At 44.4% G+C, this 25,501-nt stretch overlaps 1 protein-coding gene across 2 annotated transcripts in view; it reads right to left on the minus strand.

Moving 5' to 3' along the window:
- CREB5 (cAMP responsive element binding protein 5) overlaps nucleotides 1–25,501 on the minus strand; it is a 491,776-nt gene that overhangs the window by 351,682 nt on the left and 114,593 nt on the right. For both annotated transcript variants that reach the window (XM_075558234.1, XM_075558233.1), the window contains exon 4: nucleotides 14,344–14,465. In XM_075558234.1, coding sequence (XP_075414349.1) covers nucleotides 14,344–14,465 — 122 coding nt within the window. The remainder of the gene's footprint in view (nucleotides 1–14,343; nucleotides 14,466–25,501) is intronic.

Here is a 25,501-nt window from a genome sequence, read left to right on the forward strand (position 1 = left end):
TGAGAGGGACTGTGATTCAGAGTGCCCAGTGCTGCATCATCTGTAGTCAACCGACCCAATAGTCACGCATAACGCTTCTTCTTTGGGAAGATGACAGCTTGCAGAGCCCAAATGAGGCCCCACCCAAACATAAAGCCACAGAAAAAGACCATGCCCAGCACGCACTGCTGGCTCAGGCAGGGTTTGGTCACTGCCGTGATCAACTTTCAAAGTTGTAACCTAGCAGATGGAACAGGACGCAGGTAACTCAGATCTCAGGGATGCTCCATAAATCCCAACCCACCCACCCTACCACTCCCCTTCTCAGAGAAAGCTGCGGGAGCCGCCATGGTGCTAGACAGTTGAGGAAAAGCTTGAAGGTCACCATCAAGTCAAGAATCTCACACTCAGGGTCAAGGCAGAGACCAATATGTCATCTGCCAATCGTCAGCCTCATCTTGCCAAGGCCTTGTGAGTGTTAACTGATAACGTGTGCTCAGAGGGGACGCTGGGGAGTAAGGCCCTTTTGGAATTCCACTTCCCTCACGCATCCTGCGTAAAGCCAAAGGTAAGAACTGGACCCAGTTAAACCAGATGGCGGCGGTGGTGGTGCTTCTTCTTCATCATCTTTTTTTTTTTCATCTTCTTCTTTCTCTTCCTCCTTCAAGGCCTTCAAGTCCGTTTCAACTCACAGGGACTTCATCAGAACACCTTTAAGATCAATGGAAGGATGTGAACTCATTGTTCTGGCCATTGGTTTTCAGTGACGAATTTTCCGAAGCAAACGATCAGGCCTTTCGTCCTAGTCTCTCAGGGTAGAAACGCTGCTGAAACCCATCCACCAGGAATGACCCTGCTGGTCTCTGACAGGCTGGCAGCTCAGCTTCTAGCACCCTAACCATATGCAAGCCGTCAGCAAGGGACCCATCAGCAACATGACAGCCACATGGTCCGTCAGAGCAAAGACAAAAACAGAGCCGCCAGCATTCTCAAGATGCATACAACACATCTTTCCATCTCACACTGAAGGAGCAAATAAGGTAACATGTGTCTATCAAAGGGGACCAATCAGCATGTCGGCCCCCATACGCCCACCCAGCTTGAGCCTACAGCACAAGAATGTGGATAGAAGACATCTAGGAGAGGCTGTTGCTGTTGGCCTGGACCATGCAGTCCATCTCTTGGAGAGTGCGTGTCTTCCAGAGTAGAACTGCCCCCGAGGGACTCATCTTCAAAGGACTTGTCTTCCACGGTGCCTCTGGGCGTGTCCAAGCCATCCACCTTTGGGTTACTCCTTTCACCACTCAAGGGTCTTCATAAAACTCCCAAGGCCTCTGGATTGGGGTGGTGCTCGGTGAGGAACAACACAATTGTCTCTGAACAGGCTAATTCGGCAAGAAATCATTGCAGCCCGGGTTCAACTTGTCAGCCCACGTGCTGGAAATACAGACAGGCGGAATATGCAGGAGCCCACTTCCTGCCCCGCAGACTTATCAGTATGGAAATAGCTCAGGAGCACACAAATGCCGCTGCAGGATTCCCGGAGCAATCACTTGCATACCTGCTCCCAGCCGTTCTTCACGTTCACCTGGATTTAGGAGGTGATGGAAGCAGAGAGAGTTTCTTGCAACCATTATATTAATTTCCTTTCCTTTTGTTTGTTCCACAATAGCAACTTTTTTTCTCTCTCACATCTCTGCGAGGGGGCAGGTAAGTGACTCTCACTCCACAGATGCTCATGGAATCTAACATTTGGTCCGATTTTCCAAATGTGAGTGCTGTTCTCTGGAATTCTTTTCTACCCAGAAAGGAAGCTTCGTCTTCTTGGCATTCTGCTTGAATCTGGCCCAGAGAACTGGCCTGCTCTCTGCTTGCTGCCAGAAGCATTAGATTAGGACCCAGTGGGGTCAGGGTGGGCTTAGACGGCTGATGCAAAGCCACCCGTCTCTGTGAGCAGTCAGCTCAGCTCCCGGGAAGTCCCAGCACCCACCCAACTCACAGCTGGAAATGGATTCCTCAGCAGAGTGGCCGCTGCCATCCCCTTCAGGATTAAACCCTGACAGCCCTGCCTGGCTTGCCTGAGGACAGGTACCCAGTGATTGAAACAAGCTGAGAACCCAACCTAACTCGGAAAAGAAAAATGCCCTCGTGAGAAGGTCCCCTGCTGGGAAAAGCTGCCCTTTTGTCGGCCTCTAAAGCTGAGCCTCCTAATTGTTTTAGCGAGGACCATCCCAGCCAAATAATTCAATTGGACTCATGTTCATCTACAGTGAGCAGCCTGGTGCAAAGACTAGCCAAGCCAGCACGCCTTGCAGACCAGCTCTGGGTTCCCTGTGGGGCCGGAGAACTTCAGCACACCACTGTGATTTTGTTTGTTCCCCACCCCTTTTGTTTCTTTTCCTGTTGCTTTATTTTCAGTGATGTCCTTTCTTCGCTGGCCCTGTTAACATACTGCAGCCACAGCATCGAGACCAGAGTGACTGCGTACTGCCGTAATGAGACGTGGCACCATTCTGCGTTTAACAGCTTCCAACGCACACCCCTCTGGTTCAACCCAGGATGTTCCACCCGACCCCTCTCGCGTCTTGCTTCCAGCACGTGTAACCCCAGAGAGAGATGAAGGGGAAGAGGACTCTTGTCTATTGAACCTAGTGAGTGAGGCTAAGGGAGTTAAGAAGATGGGAAGCAGAGGTGACTCCAGTGACGAGAGGTGGCCTGGGCCTGTGATGAAAGCAGGGAGCTGGTACAGCTGTGGGCAAGTGGCGCGGAAGCTGGGGCAGTGCATCCTGGATGAACATGTCAGCAATAGCTAGGGGGTGTTGTCGTTAGTGTTGTGATCCGACTCGTGGGGACTCTGTAGACAATTGAGTCACTGAAGTTAGTGTCGCCCCAGGGGCAGTAGCTCATACTATCACTTCCCCTTGCTGGCATTTGAAATCCTGGTGGCACAACTTCCAGCACCAACACCCCAATCACCACAAGGGGACACACCGACAGATGGGCGATCTGTCAGAAGCAAAGAAATTAGCAAAGCCTACAAGATGCACGCACACAACCCTTACTTCCAAATCTCACATTGAGGAGATGGAAGGCAGCCTTGCAAGTGTCAGCCAAAGAGGCACAGACCGTACAGAATCCTTAGTTGATTATCAATTTTAATCATAGAACAACATGATTGTCAATTTTAATTATAGAGTAATATGTGATAAAAATAGATATAAATGAAAAAAGTTATAAGTGGCTTAAGTATACTGTTTCTTAGGCTAGATAAAGAGTAACAAAATGATTTTATAATGTCTCGAACTGAATTTGAAAATTGTTAGTTACTGCAGCGTCTCCAACTGGAAATGTTGGGAGTTCATTTGCGAACACATCGTGGACACAGAACGAAATGAATGTGCTATCCTTCTAATTGGCAAGTTGAATTCTCAAAATTGCATCGGGCAAGAGACTTCTATGTCCCCAGAATAAATGGCCATGTGATCATAAATATAAATAAAGCTGTGACAACAACTTGAATGCTTAACCCAGCCAACAACACAAGCTCTCACTCACAGACGAGACATTCCTCTGCAATCCCTGCCTTTCCCTCTCCGTAGGTGCATAACACCAGTTGAAGGCAACGCCACAAACTGCCAAATAATCTAGCATTAAAAGTTAAATCCTCAGGCTCAAGAAGGAGGATATTTTTACTTTAACATAGAGATTGGATTATAAGGACTCATTCATTAAGATCCAAAGTATCCAAATACCTACCCACGCATTCCAAGGGAAAGGATGATCAAATACTTGGGACCCATCACAAGCTGTGCTCTTCCGGCCAGCCTCCTCATCCACATCAAATTATACTGGTTAGTAAATTCTCACTCTTTGAAAGATGACAGTCGATTCATTTCACCGCTTTGCCAATGCCCCGACCTTGCACCAAGGGAGGGCAAATAAAACAGAAAACTCTACAGGTGTTTTTATATCCAACTTCATTTTAAAGTTGAGGAAGAATCTGAGATAATAGAATTCATTCATATTTGTGGAAGTAAAAACCAACTCTTAATAATCCCTTTTAAGATTTTGCTCATTATTTCTAAATCCCTGTGACCTGAAACCCATGATCTATCTTCCAGTTTATCCCCTATTTTAACCATCTCCTCGAGTGGGATGCAAAGAGCAGGCCAAATCCTCTTCTAGTGTCAAATTCCACCTAAGACGTTGAAGGCATAATTTCAACCCAAAAGGAGGAAGTTGAAAGTGATTCCCATTTGTGTGCTGAAATGGGAGGACATGGATAAGACATGGATTTCCCATTCACTATGATGGGGGGGGGGTGGAAACAAAACAGGCTGTCATCTCCAATAACATTGTCAATTGGTGTTTCTTTTCAGTCATGCTGATAAAAAAAAATAGGAAGATCAAAGGCAGACTCAGCAAGGGCAGTAATCTAACTTAAAAACAAATTAAAACAAGCCAGCTTTCTCAGTCTTGAAAGTCACAATCTCTCAAGGAAGTATTCATCTAATAGGATTAAGCAAACATGGTGACATTTTCAAAACCTGGATAAAAGAAGATTCAGGTTTCAGAATATTCTTTTTTGTCAGCCCTCTGGGGGCAGGGAAAGATTGTCTGACACAAAGATCATAGAAGCAACATGTTGACATAACTGGAAATATGCAATTATGCTGGCATGTGGCAATCACTGCATATTTCCAGTTATGCTAGCATGTTGCAATCAGCTCAGTATCTCTTTTCGTTTCCCCGCATTGCTACCCAGACCTGCCCCGAGAGCAGTTATGCCAACGGAGGGCTGGTAAAAACAAGACTGTGTGGAAAGGCAAGGCAGCCCCTCCCTCACCACTAGTGACTGGTGGGATGGCATAACATGACTTCCAGGTACAGAGTTTATTCAGCTAGAGCAGCCTACTTTTCTGAGCTAAGGCTGACCTGGCCATGCCCTGTTCCATGATGCCTGTTGAGCCAGAATACAAGATCTTAAGACGGCGGTGTGTCCCCTGTTCCCATGTGCGAAGCGGTCAACACTCCCCGGGGACAGACTGCCCTTTTCATCCGTTGGGTAGGAATTCTAAAGCATGGGAATGTCCTCATTTGCTATTGCTGCATCAGCATATTGACTCGGCTCTCGGTCCTATGGGAGAAGAACAGCACTTACCACTTATACACCGTGCTTTTCATCTCTGGGGTTCTTAACCACGTTGAACTGTAATGTTATATTTCTCTCAGCAAGACCACGGAATTCATTTCCAGTCCTTTTAATTCTCTCTCTCTCTCTCTCTCTCTCTCTCTCTCTCTCTCTCTCTCTCTCTCTCTCACACACACACACACACACACACACACACACACACACACACACACACCCCAGCTATCAAATGATGGATTGCTCTCCCACTTCCTAGAAATACATTATTCGGTCTCTTTAAAATGAAAAAAAGCAATCAAATGCAAATGGTCAATTAATTCACTCTCCTTTTTAAAAGAAACTTCTCTTTCTTCTAGCATGGAACACAAAATCAGCGCGTCTACCCTTAGACACTTGAGGACATTCAGCATCACTGCTAGGGACAGGGGTTCCGTATTGACTCGGTACTTTGCGGGTCACGGTCTTCTGTATTGTCTTTGGCCACCAGGGAACAGGGACTACTCTGTCTTGGAAGTTTCTGCAGAACTCTTCCAAACTCCATACTCAGATTTCACATAGATTCACTTCATACCATGGGAACACCTGGGTGCTGCAAATGACCGTGTCCTCAGCTACGAGCAGAAAGATGATTGGACATTCAAGTCTGAGCAACTAGCCTACAGGTAAAGAGCCTGCTGAACCACAGCCTCGCTCACCTGTGGCCACCAGTACTGAATGTGCCTCACCACCACTCTCAACCATTTTAATCAGGGGCGCAATAGGCGGACCCTCATACACTGGGAGAAAAAGGTAAAATAGTACCTCAAAAGCCTGTTTTAAAAAGTCTAGATCTAGACCTACTAGACTGGTTGAGACTAGAGAATCGCTGAGACTAGTGCCTTGAGAAGCTCTTCAAGGCTCGAATGAAAAGTAACTCCTGAAGTTACCTTGTAACTAAAGAACCAATTGGCTCCAAAAGCAACGAATATTATTTGTAAGCACCGTGCTCCTCAAAAATTAAAAACACCTACCCAAGACCAAACAGTCAACAATTATTTTAAAACAAAGATGAGAATGCAAGAGGACAGGGAAACTAGATTAACAAAAAGAAAACAACCAGAACCAAAATAATGAGAATGTTCGTGCTTTATAAAGAATGTAACCAATGTAACTGAACAACTTGGGTAGAAACTGTTTCCCTAAAAGCACAATGACATATTATATATTTAAAAAATATAAACCCTATAAAACACAATTCTGCGCAAGCACACCTGGGATTGTCATGAGTCAGAGACTCCACAGCAACTAGTGGTGGTGATGGCTATTGCCAATGTTTCACAAATTGCATCTCTAGGCTAGCCTGCTCCTCCTGAGTTACATGCTCCTATGTCTGAAGTATGGCCAGAGTGTTCCTTAGACACAGGATGATTCGACTTCGTCTTAAATACTTTAGACATGCTGTCTGGAGAGACAAGTCCCTGGAGAAGCACAGCATGCTGGGTAAAGAGGCAGCACAAGAGAGGAAGGCCCTCAATGAGATAGAGCAGTGGTTCTCAACCTTGCAAATGTTTGACCCTTTAATACAGTTCCTCATGTTGTGGTGACCCACCCCCAAATTGATTTTCATTGCTACTTCATAACTGTAATTTTGCTACTGTTATGAATCATAATGTAAATATCTGATATGTGGGATGAATTTTCATTGTGACACATTGAACCTAATTAAACATAATTAAAGCATAGTGATTAATCACAAAACAATATGTAATTATATATTGTGAAATATTTATGTGTTTTCCAATGGTCTTAGGCGACCCCTGTGAAAAGGTCGTTCAACCCCCAAATGGGTCACGCCCCATATGTTGAGAGCCGCTGAGATAGATTGACACAGTAGCTGCAACATCGGGCTCAAACATAAGGACAACTGTGAGGATGGTGCAGGACCGTGCAGTGTTTTGTTCTTCTGTGCAAAGGATAACTACGGGTTGGAACTGACTCAGTGGCATGTATCAACAACAACACATATCTAACTGCCTGTCTAATACCCACACTTAACAAGTCTAAAATCGAACGCTACAATTATTTCCTCGATCCTCCTTCTGTTGCAGATAGCCCATCCTTCCTATTGCTCAGGTCAATCCCTGGGTCCATCCTTGATTCAATTCCTTCCCCACATTGACTCCGTCAGCAAATTCTTTTTGGTTCTACCTTCAAAATACATCCAGAAGCTAACCACCCTCTTCATCACCACTTTGGACCAATCTGCCGTCATCTTTCCCTCGGGTCCTTTCAATGCCCTCCTAACTGACCCCTCACTGCCACCGCTGCATGCTGGCATTGTGCTTCCAACTCATTGCAAGACGGAAGCCGCATCCCATCTCTTCTCCGCCGCCAGTGGTCCCCCATCTCGTTTGAAGAAAAAGCTAAAGGCCTACAGATGGGCATCCAAATGGATCTTCCCTTCTACCTTCAGCTGATGAGCCTCCTCCAGCCAAATTGGCCTCCTGGTGACCCCTGCAGCACACAGGCCCCATGTGACATGAGGTCACAGCATTTGTCCTCTTCTCCTAAAGTGTTCTTCTCCCAGATGTAAACCTGGGTCACACATCTGCCTCGGGGCTCTGCTTAAATGCCACTTACCAGAGATGCCGTTCCATAACCACTCTGTCTTTTTCTCTGTAACACTGATCGCCACGTCACATACATATATTATATTCACGTTTTCATGGGTGTATTGGGTGTCTTGTCCACTAGAAGTAAGCTACATGAAGACAGGGATTTTTGCTGACTTTACTCAGTGATGGATTCATCCCTTCCTTCATTAGACAATGCCTGGCACAATAGGCACTTAAAATGTATTTCTTGAATAAATAAATACATGAGTCAAAAGGCTCTCATCTAGTTCAGGACATGAGCTAGCCTGTGTCCTAGACCATAGACAAGCTGGGATTTGTGATGCCCGCTGATGAGTTACAACATGCTTGTCTGCGCAAAAGAACAACTCTCATTAAAGACTTATAAGGCTAGGGGCTTTGGTCTAACGAGGAAAATTGAGGCCATCAGAATGTGCTGTCAACTACAGATGTCTAGAGATAGACACCAGGGACTTTTAAACCAGTAACCATGGCCAGTCTCTAGCCTATGGTTACACAGAGCACACACACTGGGCTATGTTCAGAAATGGATGGCAGAACTAGAAGTGCCGTCTATAGAAGAGAATGTTGTGGACAGCCATGAAGCTAATCAAGGATCAACTAATGGCCTGTGAGAGCCCGAGCTCAATAGGACTGCCTTGGTTTTCCACGTCCTGCAAGTTTTCTGCCTTTGACAGGATGCAACCTGACCACTTTTCTATCATTCATTTTAGTACAAAATATTGGAGCTTCCCTTTCCGACAGGTCAGTGCATTATAGCGATTGCAGCTTTGGAAGTTTTACTGCATCCATTTGCTCCTGAACAGAACTTTCTAAACCAAACCACAACTAGACATTTAAAGGAGTGGGGAGGACCAGATCAAGCTTTCCAGAATGTTTGGCTAACATCTTAGGAAGTTCAAGCAAGGACCTACTCAACCAAAAATTTACAGATATACTAATCCGTCTTCCAGTCGCTTAGGGAGCCAACCCAAGTCATTTGTGAGGAAAAACTGAGCAAAAAGAACCCGAAGTGAGTGGAAATGGAGAGATTTTTAAAATGTACCCAAATGTGAAGCAAAAGAAGAGATAACTCAGGAATAATACAGTCTGGATTGATTAGGCACTTTGCGTTTCTCCTTTTAAAGCAGGAAGGACTGGATGGAGTGGCTACCTAGGGGTGCACTGAGCCAGGGGTTGAAACAAGGTCCAAGCAGCAGGTAAGAGGATGCTGCTGAATGGGGGAGCATCACGTTCTTCTCCTCCTAACGCATGGTCCTGTCGTTTCCAAAGAAACGCTGGTGCAGAAGGCATGGGGCCTGCCCACTTTGCTGCTGCCTGAGTCGCCACATAGGATGCCCACTCAGACAGCCATGACACACGGGGTTGGACTTGGCCCTTTGGTTTGAATTAGAGGAAAGAGGAACTTTAATCGCCTGAAGCCTGTCCAGATTTCAGTGCATGCAAGTGAGGTTGGGATGTGAGATGATTCCGGCCCACATGACAGAGCTATGACCCAATGTTGAAAAGAGAGAGAAACTATCTACATTAGTCCCTGTCCTCAACTTCCCATGCCTAATTGTTTTCAGTCTTAAGATCTAAGTACTTATATGCTCTTTCTCAACCAACAAGGAATTGGAAGCAACTCACAAAAAATGTGTATCAAGAAAAACGATTTTTAATTAAAAAGCAGGACTAACAGCATAGAACATATCAACTAGAACTGAAAGTGTCATCAAGTGTAGGAGGGGGGGAGGAAAATGTGCTCATCGGAGTGTTCTGAAAAAGTAGGTTCATAAAGTTAAGCAGAAAACTTGGCTTCAAGTACTTAGCAGTCAAAAGGAAAAGGGAAACAGAACTAGTTAGGTGTTTGTTGGTGCCCAGGAGGAGGACAAACACCATTCCTCAAGGTAGGAAAGCCATTTCCTAGAATTCAGACTTGAAAGAATTGATGTAAGAGATCATACATGTGGTGTGGAATATCTCAAACCACTTATCTCCCAGGGCTCTTCCTGCGGAAAACTCTAGAAAAATCAAGGGTCAACCTGGTGCCAGTGAATAGATTCTGATCCATGGTGTGTGACCATGTGCTCCAGAGTATTCTCAATCACTGATTTTGCAGAAGTAGATCAGCAGCCCTTTCTTCCACAGTGCCTCTGGGTGGACTCAAGCCTACATCCTCTTTTTGTGGATAGTCAAGTGCATTAACCATCTGCCCCAAATAGAAACTCCTCGGGGAAAGCCCCTGAGGTAGTTAGTTTATTGTGCCAACCTGGCTGATAAACACATATGAGGTTAATTGAAGGGCAGAGGGATAAATGGCTCGGTGAGCCTCGCCTTTCTAGTTCTCAGGTTTCTTGCTTTGTGATAGTCGGACCAGGGTGCAGCTGCCTTAGCCAGTTCTCTGCTTCAGCTGGCCAAGCTCACTTCCTGCAAGACATCCACAAAGAAAAGCATCATGGACCTATCCCGAGGCAGCCCTGGGTGCTGGAGCAGCCATGTGGAGACCCCTGCCAACGCTGAGATGCTTACACGCTCACTGACTCGGCTTTCCTCCTGTAGTCGGCATCATTGTGCCTGTTATGTGAGATGGAGGAGGACTTTGTGGATTGGTGTTGGTTAATGTTGGACTTGTGGGCTTGGGCAGCACTGGATTGGGATGTTTTCTTGATGCACACTTAACCTTTATATAAAACTCTCTATTATACATGAGTTTCTGTGGATTTGTTTCTCTAATGTGCCCAGACGAACACAACCCCTCTATCTGAAATGAGGACAGTGTGGACCAGCACCTATCTTTCTTAAAGTTCATCTAATCTAAGAAGCCACCTTTAATGATCTTAGGGGGGGAAATTAGTTGAATCCACTTAAGGATTCATCTGCAAATGCCATGTCCATCTATTAAGAACAGCAAGATGAAACTAGAGGAAATTCCTATACTAGTCCTGGTGGCACCGTGATCACATGTTGGAATACTAACCACAAGGTACGGTAGTTCAAAATCATCAGCCACTCCCCAGGAAAAAAAATGAGGCTTTCTATTCCTGAGCGTAGTTCTACCCTGCTCTATAGGGTGACTATGAGTTGGAATTGGTTCGATGGCAGTTGAGTTGAGTCGAGTGAACAGAGTTGAGCTGAGTTTTGAGGTCTTCTCCCCGTACTCACGGCGGTTGTTATTGATGTTGTTTTAATGGATTCCTTCTACAAGGAAATTCCATCTGAGGGTCTGCTTTTATATATTGATTGGATCCCTTTGAAGTGCTCAGGATCGTGTCTGGCAAGTAGTAAGTGCTACAGGAAAGTTTGGTTTTTGTGTGGTGTTTGGATGGTTGTTTCACATGGTGAATGTGACTTTTTGTATTAGTTGGGATTTAATACATATCATTCCATATTTCAATCTTGTCAAGTAGAATTGTACCACAATCAGTTTCTAATCATTCTTATTCCACATGGACTCCTTGACATCATCGCCCTTTTACCCCTCCATCAACACTATGCCCTCCTCCCCCGGAACCCCTTATTCTACTTGCTGTCCCTGTAGGTTTATCAATCCTGGGTTTCATATACCAAAAAATTGGAAAGCATGTAACACGGCTTCAAGAAGGTGACGTCCTTTGACATAACACCTCTGAGATACACTCTAATATGAATGAAATGAAAACCAAAGAAAGCAATACAAAGCAAAAATACAGAAAATCTTAGGAACCAGATCAGATCCAGCCTATATCATGGGAGATCTACTGACAAAGTTTTAACTGTTGAAAGATGTATGCCTTCGATCTTCTCTACTCATCTCTCCCAAGCACTCTGTTTTGTGACCACATTCCTCCCATCCCTCCATTGTAGAAATGGGGAGGTCTCCAGAGGCTTCTGTCCTGTGGAGTTCCACAAATGAATCCAGGGCTCCCACTGTCATCCATCACCTTCTGCACACCAGATTCTCACAATTTAGACTCTGATACTGATCCCTCCTTTGACTTTGGCTTATATGATTTATAGTCCTTCAGTGACAGATGTTGGTGGGCTGCTTCCATGTGGACTTAGTTGACATTCACTTAGATGTCTACTTGTTTGGAGACAAGCCTTTAAGATCGCAGACACTATTTTATTGGATAGTTGGGCACCATCTAATTTCTTCACCACATTTTGCTATGACACTGTATCTTCTGTGTTCCCTTCCTGAGGACAAGTCTCCAGCAGGGCCATGATGTAAGACCCAATTGTTCTTAAGTTGGAACTAGGATTTAGTGTGAGCCCAAATCCCATTCCTGGATCTAAGCTTTTTTCTTTTCTCTTCTTTTGATTTGCTGTCACTATGTCATATCATTCCATAGTTCAATCACATCAAACAGAATTGTACATTTTCTTCATATTTGTCCTTCCTGGACTCCTTGGCACCATCTCCCTGCCCCCTCTATATTCCTCCTCCCAAGGAAACCTTTGTTCTATTTGCTTTCCCTATTGATTCAGCGTCCCTGGTTTCATTTACCGAAAAACAGAAAAACAAATAACACAACTTCAAGAGGGTGACCTCCCCCGCCAATGGCAACACACCTCTGAGATGAACAGGTATGAGCAACATGTAACAGGATGACCCTCATAGGATTGCTGGAGTTTAATACAGCATAGAGAGTCTTGATGCAGCAAGGTGTCCCAAGGGTGGCATACTGTTGGTTGGCCGACAAACAAGCCTTGCATTGTGTTTTCTTAATGTACTTGATTTCAGCAGTCCGATGTAAATAACAAACCAATTTTAAATAAATAAATAAAATAAGCTGACGGGGACTTTATGCCTTCCACCATGTTCATGTTTCCTCAGCAGCCCCTCCTGAGTTAAAGACCCTTGCTAGTGTGATGTGAGAGTCTGACAGGAACAAGCTGGTGAGGGGATTATTACAATTCTACCCTGAGGGTTATTCAAAGGCTTCGAAACACTCAGAAGAATATCAGAGCCTTTTAAAATGTCCTTTGTAGGTGAACAGCTGGAACTTCAGAATCCTAACTCCCTCCTTGGCCTTTTCTCCAAAGCCATTTTAAAATTCCAGCACAACGTTAGGATAAAAGCTGAAAGTTTTCCGAAGCAATCCATAAATTGGATCTCCTACATGGTTTAAAAAAAAAACAAAACAGCTAAAAATATCTGCACTCATAGTTAACCCATTAATCTCAACAGCAGCAGATGCTCGTTCGGTAATGACCAGAAAATAATCATGAATTTCATAGAAAACCACCAAGAAGATTGTGGGAAACTGCCCGTTAAAACCTGGGCCAAATCAGATGAAATCCCCTCCCCTGCTGCTTCCAGGACGCTCCTGAACTTTCCCCCCGTGGCTGGCAGTCTGTGTGAAGCTTCTCCCTGGGACCGACTGACACCAACTCACAGCAACTCTACAGGACAGGGTAGAACTGCCCAGTGGGTTTCTGAACTGCAACTCTTCTTCTTCTTCTTTTTAAAATCATTTTACTGGGGGCTCATACTATCCATCCATCCATCCATCCATCCATCCATCCATCCATCCATCCATTGTGTCAAGCGCATATGTACATTCATTGCCATCATCATTCTCAAAACATTTAACTTCTACTTGAGCCCTTAATATTGACTGCTCATTTCCCCCCTCCCTCCCCACTCCCCCTATCTCATGACCCCTTCATCATTCATAAATTATTATTATTTTGTCATATGTTACACTGTCCGACGTCTCCTCTGCCCTCTTCTCTGCTGTCCATCCCCCAGGGAGGAAGCTATACGTAGATTCTTGTAATCAGTTTCCCCTCTCTACTCCACATTCCCTCCACCCTCCAGGCATCGCCACTCTCACCACTGGTCCTGAAGGAGTCATCTGTCCTGGATTCCCTGTGTTTCCAGTTGCTATCTGTGCCTATGTACATCCTCTGATCTAGCCAGATTTATAAAGTAGAATTAGGATCATGATAGTGCGGGGGGTGGGGGAGGAAGCATTTAAGAACTAGAGGAAGGTTATATGTTTCATCGTTGCTACCCTGCACCCTGCCTGGCTCATCTCCTCCCCACAACCCTTCAGTAAGGGGGTGTCCGGGACACTGCAATTCTTTATGGGGGTAGAAAGCCCATCTTTCTCTGATGTAAGGCTTGGGATAAACTATTCATCAGAATGAAACAACTTGCTATACCTACAAATGTTTGTAAGTTTATCTGTGTCGGGTTCTGCTTAAATTTCATATTTCAGTCACCTGCCTATTTAAGATTTATCTCACTTTGAATGCATTCCCTATCAGAGATTCGGAATTGTCTTCAAACTTTAAACCAAACCCTGAGGAGGGGATTCCAACTCAAAGCGGCCCTGCGAGACTACCCCGTGGGGCTTGGAAGGCTGTAACTCTTTACGGAAGCAGCTCGCCACCTCTTTCTCCCCAGGAGCAGCCAGGGGGTTGAACACATGACCTTTCAGTAGTAGCTGTGGGTTTAGCCCCTGTGCCGTCAGCATTCCTAACATGAGGCCAACACCTGCTAACAGATCAGGTCACACTGGCACTCTCTGCAGTGCCTCCTAGCTGCCAGACAGAGGTTTCCGGCGGGTGTCCGAGGGCGCGCCCCTCAGGGCTTTGTGCAAGCACACCTACCCGCTTGCTGCTCTCCTCCTCCTGGGCTCTCCTGAACTCCTGCTCCAGGGAGCAGTCCAGCTCGTTGAAGAGGCCCACCTCCTCACAGTTTTTCAGGAACCTCGTCGGAGTCGGGGTCTGATCTGAAAACAGAGACCGAATGTTCGTCAATGGGGTCTTTGGGTCCAAAGTCAGTGGCCAATATGGACCCAATGCACTGGCCTGCTCCCCTCCCTGGTTAAGTAGGATACCATTACCCTGTGAGCCCTGGGGCGCAATGGTTCCGGGCATGGTTGCTAATCAAAACGTTGGAGATGTTGAACCCCTCAGTGACCTGCTCTCCTAAAACCTGACAGCATTGGAAACCCTCTGGGGCAGTCATTCTCCCTGTCACAGGGGCCTCCAAGTGGGAATCAGCTTGAATGTACACAAGTCACCATCCACCACCCTCGAGCCCTTTACATAAGAGAGAAGCATGTTCACCAGTAGGAGTACAATTTTGGAAGGTTGTAGCATATGAGGACTTCCACCAACACACACACACACACACACACACACACACACACACACACACACACACACCTGGACTGAACTTCAGGAGGTCCTCGCCATATACATTCTGGGGACCGTATCTTTTGCAAACACTTTGCAACATGGCCTTTTTAAAAAAAGGGACTTAGCTGAAAAATGGCAGTAATGGCCCAAAAATTGAATGCGGGACTATTAGAAACAATAGTTAAAAGAATGGATGTTAATCAATCATTTGATCATAGCCCTACTATATGAGAAATGAGTTCTTACAACATGGCTCTGCTTGGTAGTCATCCCTTATGAAGAGATCACTGAAGACATGGGTGCCATAGCAAAGTGTGGTGAAGAAACTAGATGATGCCCGGCTATCATGAAGAACAGCATCTGGGGTCTTAAAGTCTAGTCTCAAAACAAGCATCCATCTAAGCAAGGAGCCAGCTAAGTCCACACAGAATAAGCACACCAACTGGTGTGATAAAAAGATAGCTAATAATAAAAAGCAAACCCGGAAAAACGAACAGTACCAGTGCCCAAATCCTAAATACTATGGACAGTGCTTACCGCAAAATCCATTCACACAGTCACTCACACAGGATGAACCTCCAGTGAATCCCCAATACACATTGGCTAGAAAGGAAATGACCCAGAAATCAGATGGTGGGCATTGTAAAGGGGGGTTCAGCAGGCTGTACTCAGGCTGGAATGTAACATCTTGTAATATGACCTTCCCACAAACCCAAAGTGAATTTACTTTAAACGTTTAATATTCTTGGCTTTCTATTAGAATGAGGTCTCTATTGCTTTTAAATGGTCATTGTTGATGGATCCTTGCTTGGCGTATGCCCTACTCTTCTATAGCTATCTGTACAGCAGCGGTTCTCAGCCTTTCTAACACCACGGCCCTTTCATACAGTTCCTCCTGTGGTGGTGACCCCCAACCATAAAATTATTTTTGTTGCTACTTCCTAACTGTTATTTTGCTACTGTTATGAATTGGGTGACCCCAGTGAAAGGGTCATATGACCCCAATGGGGTCACAACCCACAGATTGAGAACCGCTGCTGTATAGGAAAACTGGGATACGAAGATACAAGATTGATTGTGGCGATGACCACAGTCCTTCTTGATATGGTTGAACCATAGAATTATGTGTATGTTAACTACAAATTAAAAAACGACTACAAATAAAACAACAATCAATTCTAAAATTCAGTTGAACCAATTTTAGCCTGATCATAGGGCCCTTGAAAGAAAGAATATTTTAAAAAGTTGTATATCAGACATGAGCTTGTTAATTCCTTTTCCTTACTGGAAAAGAAAAATTTAGCAATTGCATCTCTTAATCTTGGAGTTGCCCAAATAGGTGAAACACACCCAGGTTTCATTTTTAATTTGATGTTTTTGTTTTACTATAGTCAAAAGGATGTTCTGAGAATGCTCTTTCAGACTAATAGAATTTCTTCTGCCTTCTTAGTTTTCTAGAAGATAAAATACTTTAAAACCCATTGTTTGTAGCTTAAATTTATGCAGCATTTTTTAGTTTGCAAAACTTTCCCACACCTTCTCTAGAACCTAGGTCTCCTAAGATGTCATAAGATACATGAGAAAGAAATTATACCTTCATAATCATTGAGGACCATCCTCTCCCTTGGTAACAGTGTACCAGAGTTGACATGGAGAAGAATGATATTTTATTTGTAAGGATGTGTCAATGAAGCCTTGTTTTAGAATGTAAAACACCGTGTAAATTGTCCTTTTCTTGGAAACAGGGTACAACATAGGACAGGGGAAGGAAGCCTGGTCATATGGGATGGTTTGAAAATAAGGAGAACAAAAGTGCAAAGCAATTAAGGGTCCTACTCAAGGTCTCCCGAGTAGGTGACACCTGGATTATCAGCAAAGACTCGGAGCTACTTCCACTATACACACCTGTTATTACTATCCGAGGCTACAGCAGACATTACTAATTGATTCCCTCACTCGCTGGCTTAATCTAGACCAGCGGTTTTCAACCTGTGAGTCACAACCCCTTTGGGGGGTCAAATGACCCTTTCACAGAAAACACATATTTCCAATGGTCTTGGGAACCGAGACACTGCTCCTCTGTCAGTCTCCAGGCAGGTCTGCCCATGTGCAGATACGCCCACACACAAGGACCCTGGGTTTCGACTGTTATTCATGCTACACCATGCTTCAAGATAAAATTCATTTATTTGTCATTAGAAATAAATCACAATATATGACATTGTTTTTGTGATTAATCACAATTCTTTGTGTTCAATTTGTAACAATGAAAATATATCCTACGTATCAGATATTTACATCACGATTCATAACAGCAAAATTACAGTTACGAAGTAGCAACAAAAATAATTTTATGGTGGGGGGTCACCACAACATGAGGAACTGTATTAAAGGGTCGGGGCATTAGGAAGGGTGAGAACCACCGATCTACATTCAATCTCAAAACTTACCACACCAGTCTCTAAGCCAGCACCTAGAGTCAACCAGGGGGTGTTTTCCAGTTGAAACCAATTAGCCGCTCATGCATTCTCTTTGGTGGCATAGTGAGATAACTCTTGGGCTGCTAACCGAAAAGTACGCAGTTCAAACCCACGAGCTGCTTCTCAGGGAAAGATGAGGCTGTTTGCTCCACAAAAGACTTACAGTCTCAGAAACCTTATGTAGGTTCACTATGAGTCAGAATCTATTCTCTGGCAGAGTATCTGGTTTTTCTGACTTGCACTCTCTTTATAAATCCCCGTATTAGCAAGAAGCTAGAACTGCATGTATTTTTCTAAGCCATTCAATAAATTACTCTCACTAAATTGTTCATTGAAAGTCAAAGAATATCTTAATAACCCTAAAGTTCAAAATGGCTTGAAATCCCCATTTAGTCTACTCTTCAGAGTTAAGGTTCTCATTTCTCCTTTGAGCAGGGAACATCCCCAAGTGCTAAGCACTAAGCACTTGGATTCCAACACAGCCACCCCCTCCCTGTATTTCTCTTCATTAGTCCCCCAAACACTGAGATTTCTCTGTAATACACCAAACAAATACCACCAAAATAACAAAGCAAACTCATTGCTCATCAATATTTACTCAAAGGATCCTATATGATACAGTAGAACTGCTCATAGGATTTTCAAGGCTGTTAAGTCATTACAGATGCAAATTGCCCCACCCTCTGCAAACAGAGTGGCTGGTGGGTTCAGAATGCTGACCTTTCAGTTAGCAACTGAGAGCTTGACCTTTGAGAGGGCCGCCAGGGCTTCTAGAGCCTACCAAATACCAAAAAGAACAAACTCATTGCCATCGAGTCAATTGTGATTCATAGTGACCCGATAGGACAGGACAGACCTGTCCTTGTTGGTTTCCTCAACTACAAATTGTTTCGGGAGTAGAAAACCCAGGCTGTCTGACACAGAGCAGCTGGTGGTTTTGAACTGCTGATCTTATAGTTGGCAGTTCAATTTGTTAGCACTGTGCCACCAGGGCTCCCAGAAGCTACCAGACTATCATAAATTGGCAATAATAAATAAGGTGTGTGTAAAGAGCTGGATTTCATTGAAAATTGTTCTATGAGCTCATCAATTGACATTAATATTTGCAACATCTATATGTCCAATAGAAACATCGGTGCTACGTGTTGTGTGTGTATAAAAGACAAAATGAACATTTCTGCAGCATTCAAAATAGACAGACATTTTCACACACCTTATCTGGAATCTAGATCTAACTGTAGTAAAGACAGTGGATCTGATCTTAGAAATGGATAAATAATGTGTGCCATCCAGAGGGCTTGGTACATGGTCACACAATTTATAACCATTAACAATTAATCACTATGACTTGCCGTCGACCCAGTGGCAGTGAGTTTGGTTTGGATCGGTGCTATTTTTCAGTCCTTGGATGCAGCAAGAAGTTCTTGTGGTTGGTGGCTAACTAAAGAGTTGGCAGTTCCAGTCCACACAGAGGCACAGAAGAAAGGCCTGGTGATCAACTTCTGGGGGAAAAATCAGTCTTGAAAACCTTATGGAGCATAGTTCAACTCTGACACACATGACGTCATCAGCAGTGAGATCACCTTGAGGGAACTTTGGGAGTGGTTGGTTGGTTTTTAAGTCATACTTGAGCCTTTCTCAGGCTAAGCACATCATGCCCCTCTGACTCTCCAGTCTTGATTTCAGAGCTCTGGTGTATGTGTTGGCCAGGAGAAATGAGTTTTATGCACTAAAGTGTCAATGGACAAGACCAAGATTGAAAATAAAAGTGTGTGCATGTGTGTGTGAAAGAGAGAGAATGTAATCTTTTTATTATTGAGGGCTTAGACTGCCTGACATGGTGCGCCAAAGGCTTTAAATACAACATGTCATTCATCTTCACACCAAACATATTAGGTAACAGCCTGTTTTACCTATCTGCTTTAGGAGGAAATTGAAACTCTGTACAGGAAATTCAGTCACATAATTTTACTGTTAGTTCAAAACACCCATGGTTCTTTTGAAATATCTTGGAATCATTTCCTTACTACACGCAACACAACTGCATGATGGTCCTACGGACGCTCTACCACCTTGCAGAATGATTTTTGCCAATGTAAAATCTAAGAAAACATCACATGGTGCCGTTGACTTGTGCCATTGAGTTAATTCCAACTCCTGTCGCCCCCATGTGTCACAGGGCAGAACTGCTCCGTAAGGGTTTCGGGGCCCATAAGCATTACGTAAACAGATCACCGGTACGTTTCATTCACACACAGTTCCACTGGGTGGGTTCACACGGATGTCGAACACCCAAATGCAAGCTATTTGTGTCACCAAGACAGCTGCATGGAAAGCTGAAATGTTGGACTTCTTATCCCCAATGGGGATGAAATAGGCTTAAATTTGCCTCCTATTCCTCTGGCTGCTTCATTGAAAATGTACATGTTACAGCCCTTGATCAGAGGTAGGGGGGCAAAAAGTAATTCTAGAAGGCTGCTTAAGGTGTGTGAACTCTGAGTTGAGTTCATGAAATGGTCCCTGAAATAAAACTCAGGCTACCATCTGAGACCAAGCCCCAAGCCAAGTCGAGAGATGTTTTGCTTCTCCTCTGAAGTGAAATTATTCCCAGATACCAGCACACACTGACATGTCTGAGCAGAGCCGCGGAAGGAGAATGGTACAGAGATGGCAATGACACTGTTCATCATCACAGGTCTATCACAAACAACAGGGAAGTCAAGGGTATGGTCCGGGGGAGCCCTGGGCAGTAAAGACAGATGTTTCCCTTTCCATCCCTGGAGCAGAAGACCCAGGAGAAAGCCCCAGAGCTGTCACCGAACGGAACTTTCTTTGCTGTAGGATAGAGTTAGGTAGAAGCAAACCAGATACCTAGATCCACATTTGGAATAGATAAGGCACATTGTTCCTAATTTTTAATTTGTTTTCTGCTCGTGAATGAGCTAGTCTTTCCAGTTACAACAGGAACCAGAAAGCGGGGCTTAAGTTTTGTTTGAACATTTATTAGAATTAATATGGTGGGGCTCCAGTTGTCTTTGATCCCACATGGTACCAGTTCCAAGTAAGCCAGGAAATGTGCAAATGTTCAGGACAGTCAAATCTATCAGCAACTGAAATAAAAGAGGCAGGGTTTCCCAGCCGCATGAGTGCCCTGTCAAATAACTGGCCCTGCTGAAATCAGAGCTAGAGTCAGAGGGTAATATTCATGGCCATAAATTAAAATTCTGGTAAACCACCCTTTATTTAGAAACAAAAGCATGAAGCAGTTAGCTATAGTGCCAGCAATTAATCTAGCCTGAGTAATAATGGTTGATGCTTTATTGATGGATGAAATCTAAGGTGTAACACTGGTGAAGCGTAACACTCCAACTGGCCACAACTGACAAGACCAATAATTGAATGATAATTGTTAAGTTCTCCCCGAACTTTTCTTTTGGTGTTATCACCTGGGTGATGATCCAAGACTACAGCCTCCACATAAGGCAATCAAGATCTCCGTTGCTGGACCAATAGGCAACAACATGATAAACAGAGAGAAACACAGAGGGCAGCAAGGATTTACTTTGACTTGGATGCACGATCAATGCCCAGGGAAGCAGCGGTCAAGAAGCCAACCAACAGACTGCACTGGGAAGAGCAGCTGCAACGACCTCTCTACCGCGTCTTTAGAGCCAAGAAGTCACTCTGAAGACTAACGTGTGTACCATCCCAGCCACGGTATTTTCAATCACCTCATATACCTGGGGAAGTGCACGACGACTAAAGAAGCTGGAAGAAGAACGAGTGAAATGGAATGATGGCCCTTGAAAAGAATATGAGCAGTTCTGTGGATTTCCAGAACAAACCAATCTGGCTTAGAAGTACAGCCAGGATGCTCCTTCGAAACAAAAATGGTGAGATGGCTCAGACGTTGAACATCTTCTCAGCAGAAACCAGTCCCTGGACATGGGCGTCATGCTTGGTAGCTCAGAGGGTGGGCCGGAAAGAGGAAGCCCTTCAAAGAGATGGGTGGCCACAGTGACTAGCAATGAGCTCAGACATAATACTTGTGAGGATAGTACGGGACCGGGCAGCATCTCACTCTGTTTTCCAGGGTTTGCAGATAAGTAGATATCAAGAGCACCTAACAATAACTTCAGGGAGGACCGCTGGAAGGGGAGAAGGAGACATGCCCAAATCGCAGAGTCAACAGAATCTTTGATTTTGAGTTTGAAAGTTGGGTGCTGCGTTCTTTTTCTACGTCTGTCCTGAGGTTGCACAGACACTTGGGTGTCACTCTCCCTCTGCCAGTTACCAACTGGTACACCCCAGCTCTGAGAACAGAACACCTGCGGCACGTGCACTTAAGACATCTTACCCCTTCTCTGATTTGTCCCACCGGGCATGGCTGGCTTCCTGTTAACCAATAGGACAAGAAAGAAGGGTGCTACTTTTAAAATCCTTTGCAAATTTTGCCATATTTCAGTATCTGGTGCATTCCTGGAATAATGAGTCTGTTTCTTGCATAAAGGAAGGGTTAAGATGTTAAAGAAAGCTAAGAATACCCTGCTGAGCCTCTACATGTGACTCCAAAAATGTTGGCAAAAAAGATTCAGGAGATCACGAATGGCCAATGGGAAATCACCCACCATATTACCAACAGAGCAGGGCAAGTCTAACACTACAAATATATATTTTCTATGCAATTCTCAATGCTTTTCCAACCAGGACCTAGTCTGTATCGTCTCAAGAGCTCCAGCTGCAAGGAGTACGGTGACTCCACAGTAAAGCTAAATGACAAGCACAAAGTGAAAGCTGGAAACCTGATTCTTCTTTTAAGAAGTGTTTAGTCTGTTCAACATTTAATAGTAGGCTGGCACCTGACTCAGTTTCAGAGCTGCATTGGAGCTCTCTGTTTGTCCATGTTTCATTTTCCTCAATGATAAAAAAGGCCAAGGGGCAGATCAGTCATCGATTAAATTCCAAAACAACAGAAAAAGGAAGCACAGGGCATCACTTACAAAACCAGAATATGGCCACTTCTATTGGTCTGATTTCATCAACTGTAATATTACTAAAGGGGATGCAAAAGTCACCTTACATTATATTGTAATAAATCGATTTCTCTCCTTTTCTCTGTAGTTCAAGGTGATTCTGACTCATAGCAACCCTGTAGGGCAGAGTAGGACTGAGTCATAGGAGTTCTGAAGTGATAAATCTTTTTGGAAGCAGAGTGTCTCATCTTTCTCCCATGGCACAGCGAATGGATTCAAACCTCTGACCTTTCAGTTAGCAGCGCATTACTTAACCCAAAGCATCACCAGGGCTCCCATTAAATCCATCCCCAAATCCCTCAAACCCCTTGTCATTGAATTGATTCCAAATGATGGCCACCCTACAGGGCAGAGTAGAAATGTCCCCGTGGCTTTCCAAAAAGGTCACCTTTTTAACCAAGTAGAAAGTCTCCTCTTTCTCCTACAGACTATGACCTTTTGGTGAGCAGCCCAGTGCTTAACCCACTGTGCCACCAGGGCTCCTAGTGAATTGGTCGTGGCTAACAAGACGATCAGAAACCCTGGTGGCACAGTAGTTGAAGTTCCCAGCGGGGTAGCCAAAGGGGCTGTCATTTGAATCCACCAGTCTCTCTGCAGGAGAAAGATGAGGCTGTGCGCTTCCGTAAAGATTGAGAATTGTGGAAGCCCTACAGGGCAGCTCTACTCTGGCCCATAGGGTCGCTGTGGTAGTTAGATAATGGTGTATCAACTTGAAGATGTATAAAGGTGTAGGTGTGAAACCCAACCTGTCAATCAGCCTGAGGCTGTCTCCTTGGGGGTGTGGCCTTCTTAGGACACTGGGAACTGCCCTCTCTCTGCCACTTTCCCTCCTGCCTGCTGGAACTTTGCCATTGACCCTGAGAGTCGCTGGAGGCCTGCCACGTTTCCACCGACCTTGGACCCACATGACTCTGCTCCTGCTCCCCGCAGCCCGTGATCTCCCTGCAGTCTGCACCACTGCACACGGCTGCATGAGTCTGAAGAGGAACTTCTGGGCTAGTGGCAGACTTATGGACTTGAGTTAGACAGGGCTGGGATGTTTTCCTAAGATACAAGTACTTCTTGGTGTAAAGCTCTTTCTTAGATGTCTATGAGTGTCACTGGATTTGTTCCTCTAGTCAACCAGGCTGCACACAATCTCCATGGGTTCAGAATCAATCAACTTTCTGGCAATGGGTTCATAGTACTGCGAAAGCACTAATTCAGGGAAGTTATATTAAAGGTCATTAGAGTTAGTAAACATTCCAATTACAGTACATTTAAAGACAATGCATTCACTATTTTCATGTCAGATTCAGCCAATAAAATGTGGCTTATTTGAATTCCTCAAGCAGGCCACTAAAATCAATAGAGGAAAGTATGGGAAAGGATATACCTATTTGGAGTTCTCTAAAAAGATATTGTCTGGGGTCTTTTTCCCTTATAATTTATAGGCTCCCTGTATATTTATAGGTAGTATAGTGGTCATGCACATGGTTAGCAGCTCAAAACCACCAGCAGCTTCTTGGGAGAAAGACTGGGCTTTTCTACTCCCATAAACAGTTACAGTCTTGGAAACCCACGGGGTGAGAGTAGGGGAGGGGGGTCAGTATGAGTCAGCATTGACTCGATGGCAGTGAGAGTTTATATTTAGCTCATGAACCTTTCAACACATTCATTTTTTCCTTAAATAATCCAACTTAGTCCCCATCTGAATTTTAATAAGCACCTGATTAAGACAGTTTACATGAAATGAATTTCAAAAAATAAAACACTGACAGGATTCCATGGAATTTTATTTAGACAGGCTCCTTCTTTACAATGAGTATGCCTTTTACGGAGGGTGAAGACACACTAGGAATCTCTCACCAACACTAATCCTGCTATTTCTCTGAGTCCGCCCCGAGGGAAAGCTGCACAATGGGAGAGCACCGGTGAAAATCTGGGTGGGTCGGTTGATTTGCTTTTTCTAACAGCTGTGATAGCATCATTCTGGCTAGAGTGATGGGGCACAGTCTCAAACTCATGAATTGCTAGGGTTTATGACTAAGGTGACTGGGAACTGGGTGACGGGATGTCCTAAACTTTCCCTAGGAGTCGATTAGAAGGTGCCTGGGCAGATAATGTACATGATGGGCTGCTAACTGCAAGGTCCGCAGTTCACAACCACCAGCCTCATAACAACTCTATAGGACAGGGTAGAACTGGCCCCTGTGAGTTTCTGAGACTGTCACTCTTTTTCCGAAGGAGTCCCTGTTGGTTTCAAATGACTGACCTTGGAGTTAGCAGCCCAACTCACAACCATTAGGCCACCAGGGTTCTTACTCAGCCGACGGCTATCCCAAGTCTTCATTGATGATCAAGCAGAATTTGTAATTAACTGAGCACGCGAGAAAAGTCTGGTTTCAAATGTGAAGTGCAGGATCCAAAGTGATGGTCTCTTCAACCCAGGTCATGAAATCGGCGCTGAAGAGTGGAAGTCACAGCCCCGCGTGTTGGTCCCCCTGCGCTGCTCTGTCCATAGAAATATTTCCGGAGGAAATATGCTAAAAGACTTGCATATGTAAAAAGTTGGAGAACGGGGCCTCCAAGGTATTTGGGTTAAGTGTCTGAAACCCTAATTTTTTCTTGACCACCTAGAAACATGGATGAAAAAGTGAAAATTCCTATAAATCCTAACAACCACTTATGTTCTACGTGTCAGACACGATTTTAGAAGATGAGCAAGTCTGACTTTTTTAAGCAATACTTTGATCCTCTCAATGTCCATGTTTACTATAATCTTCTGAAAAGTTTACGCTATTTGCCACTGATGATTATCAAAAAGATAAGCAGCCCACAGGTTTATGACCAAATATAATCTAAGACCCCAACATGCCCTTTGTATATGTTTATAGCGAGAAAATTATAGGCTGTGAGGGAGCTTGGACAAATTGATTATCCTTTTTCTCATTCTCCCTAATAAATGAAAAGCCAGGAGCAGCGACAGTGTTACAATGTGTGTCAAGCAGGGGCACAAATACTTCAGAGGTTACTTTGAAGACTAAGATATGCCTGACTAAGTCATGGTATTTTCAATTGCCTCATATACTTGTCAAAGTTGAACACTGAATAAGCAAGACTGAAGAAGAA

The sequence above is a fragment of the Tenrec ecaudatus genome, chromosome 9 (assembly GCF_050624435.1).
Source record: "Tenrec ecaudatus isolate mTenEca1 chromosome 9, mTenEca1.hap1, whole genome shotgun sequence".
Taxonomy (NCBI): Eukaryota; Metazoa; Chordata; class Mammalia; order Afrosoricida; family Tenrecidae; genus Tenrec; species Tenrec ecaudatus.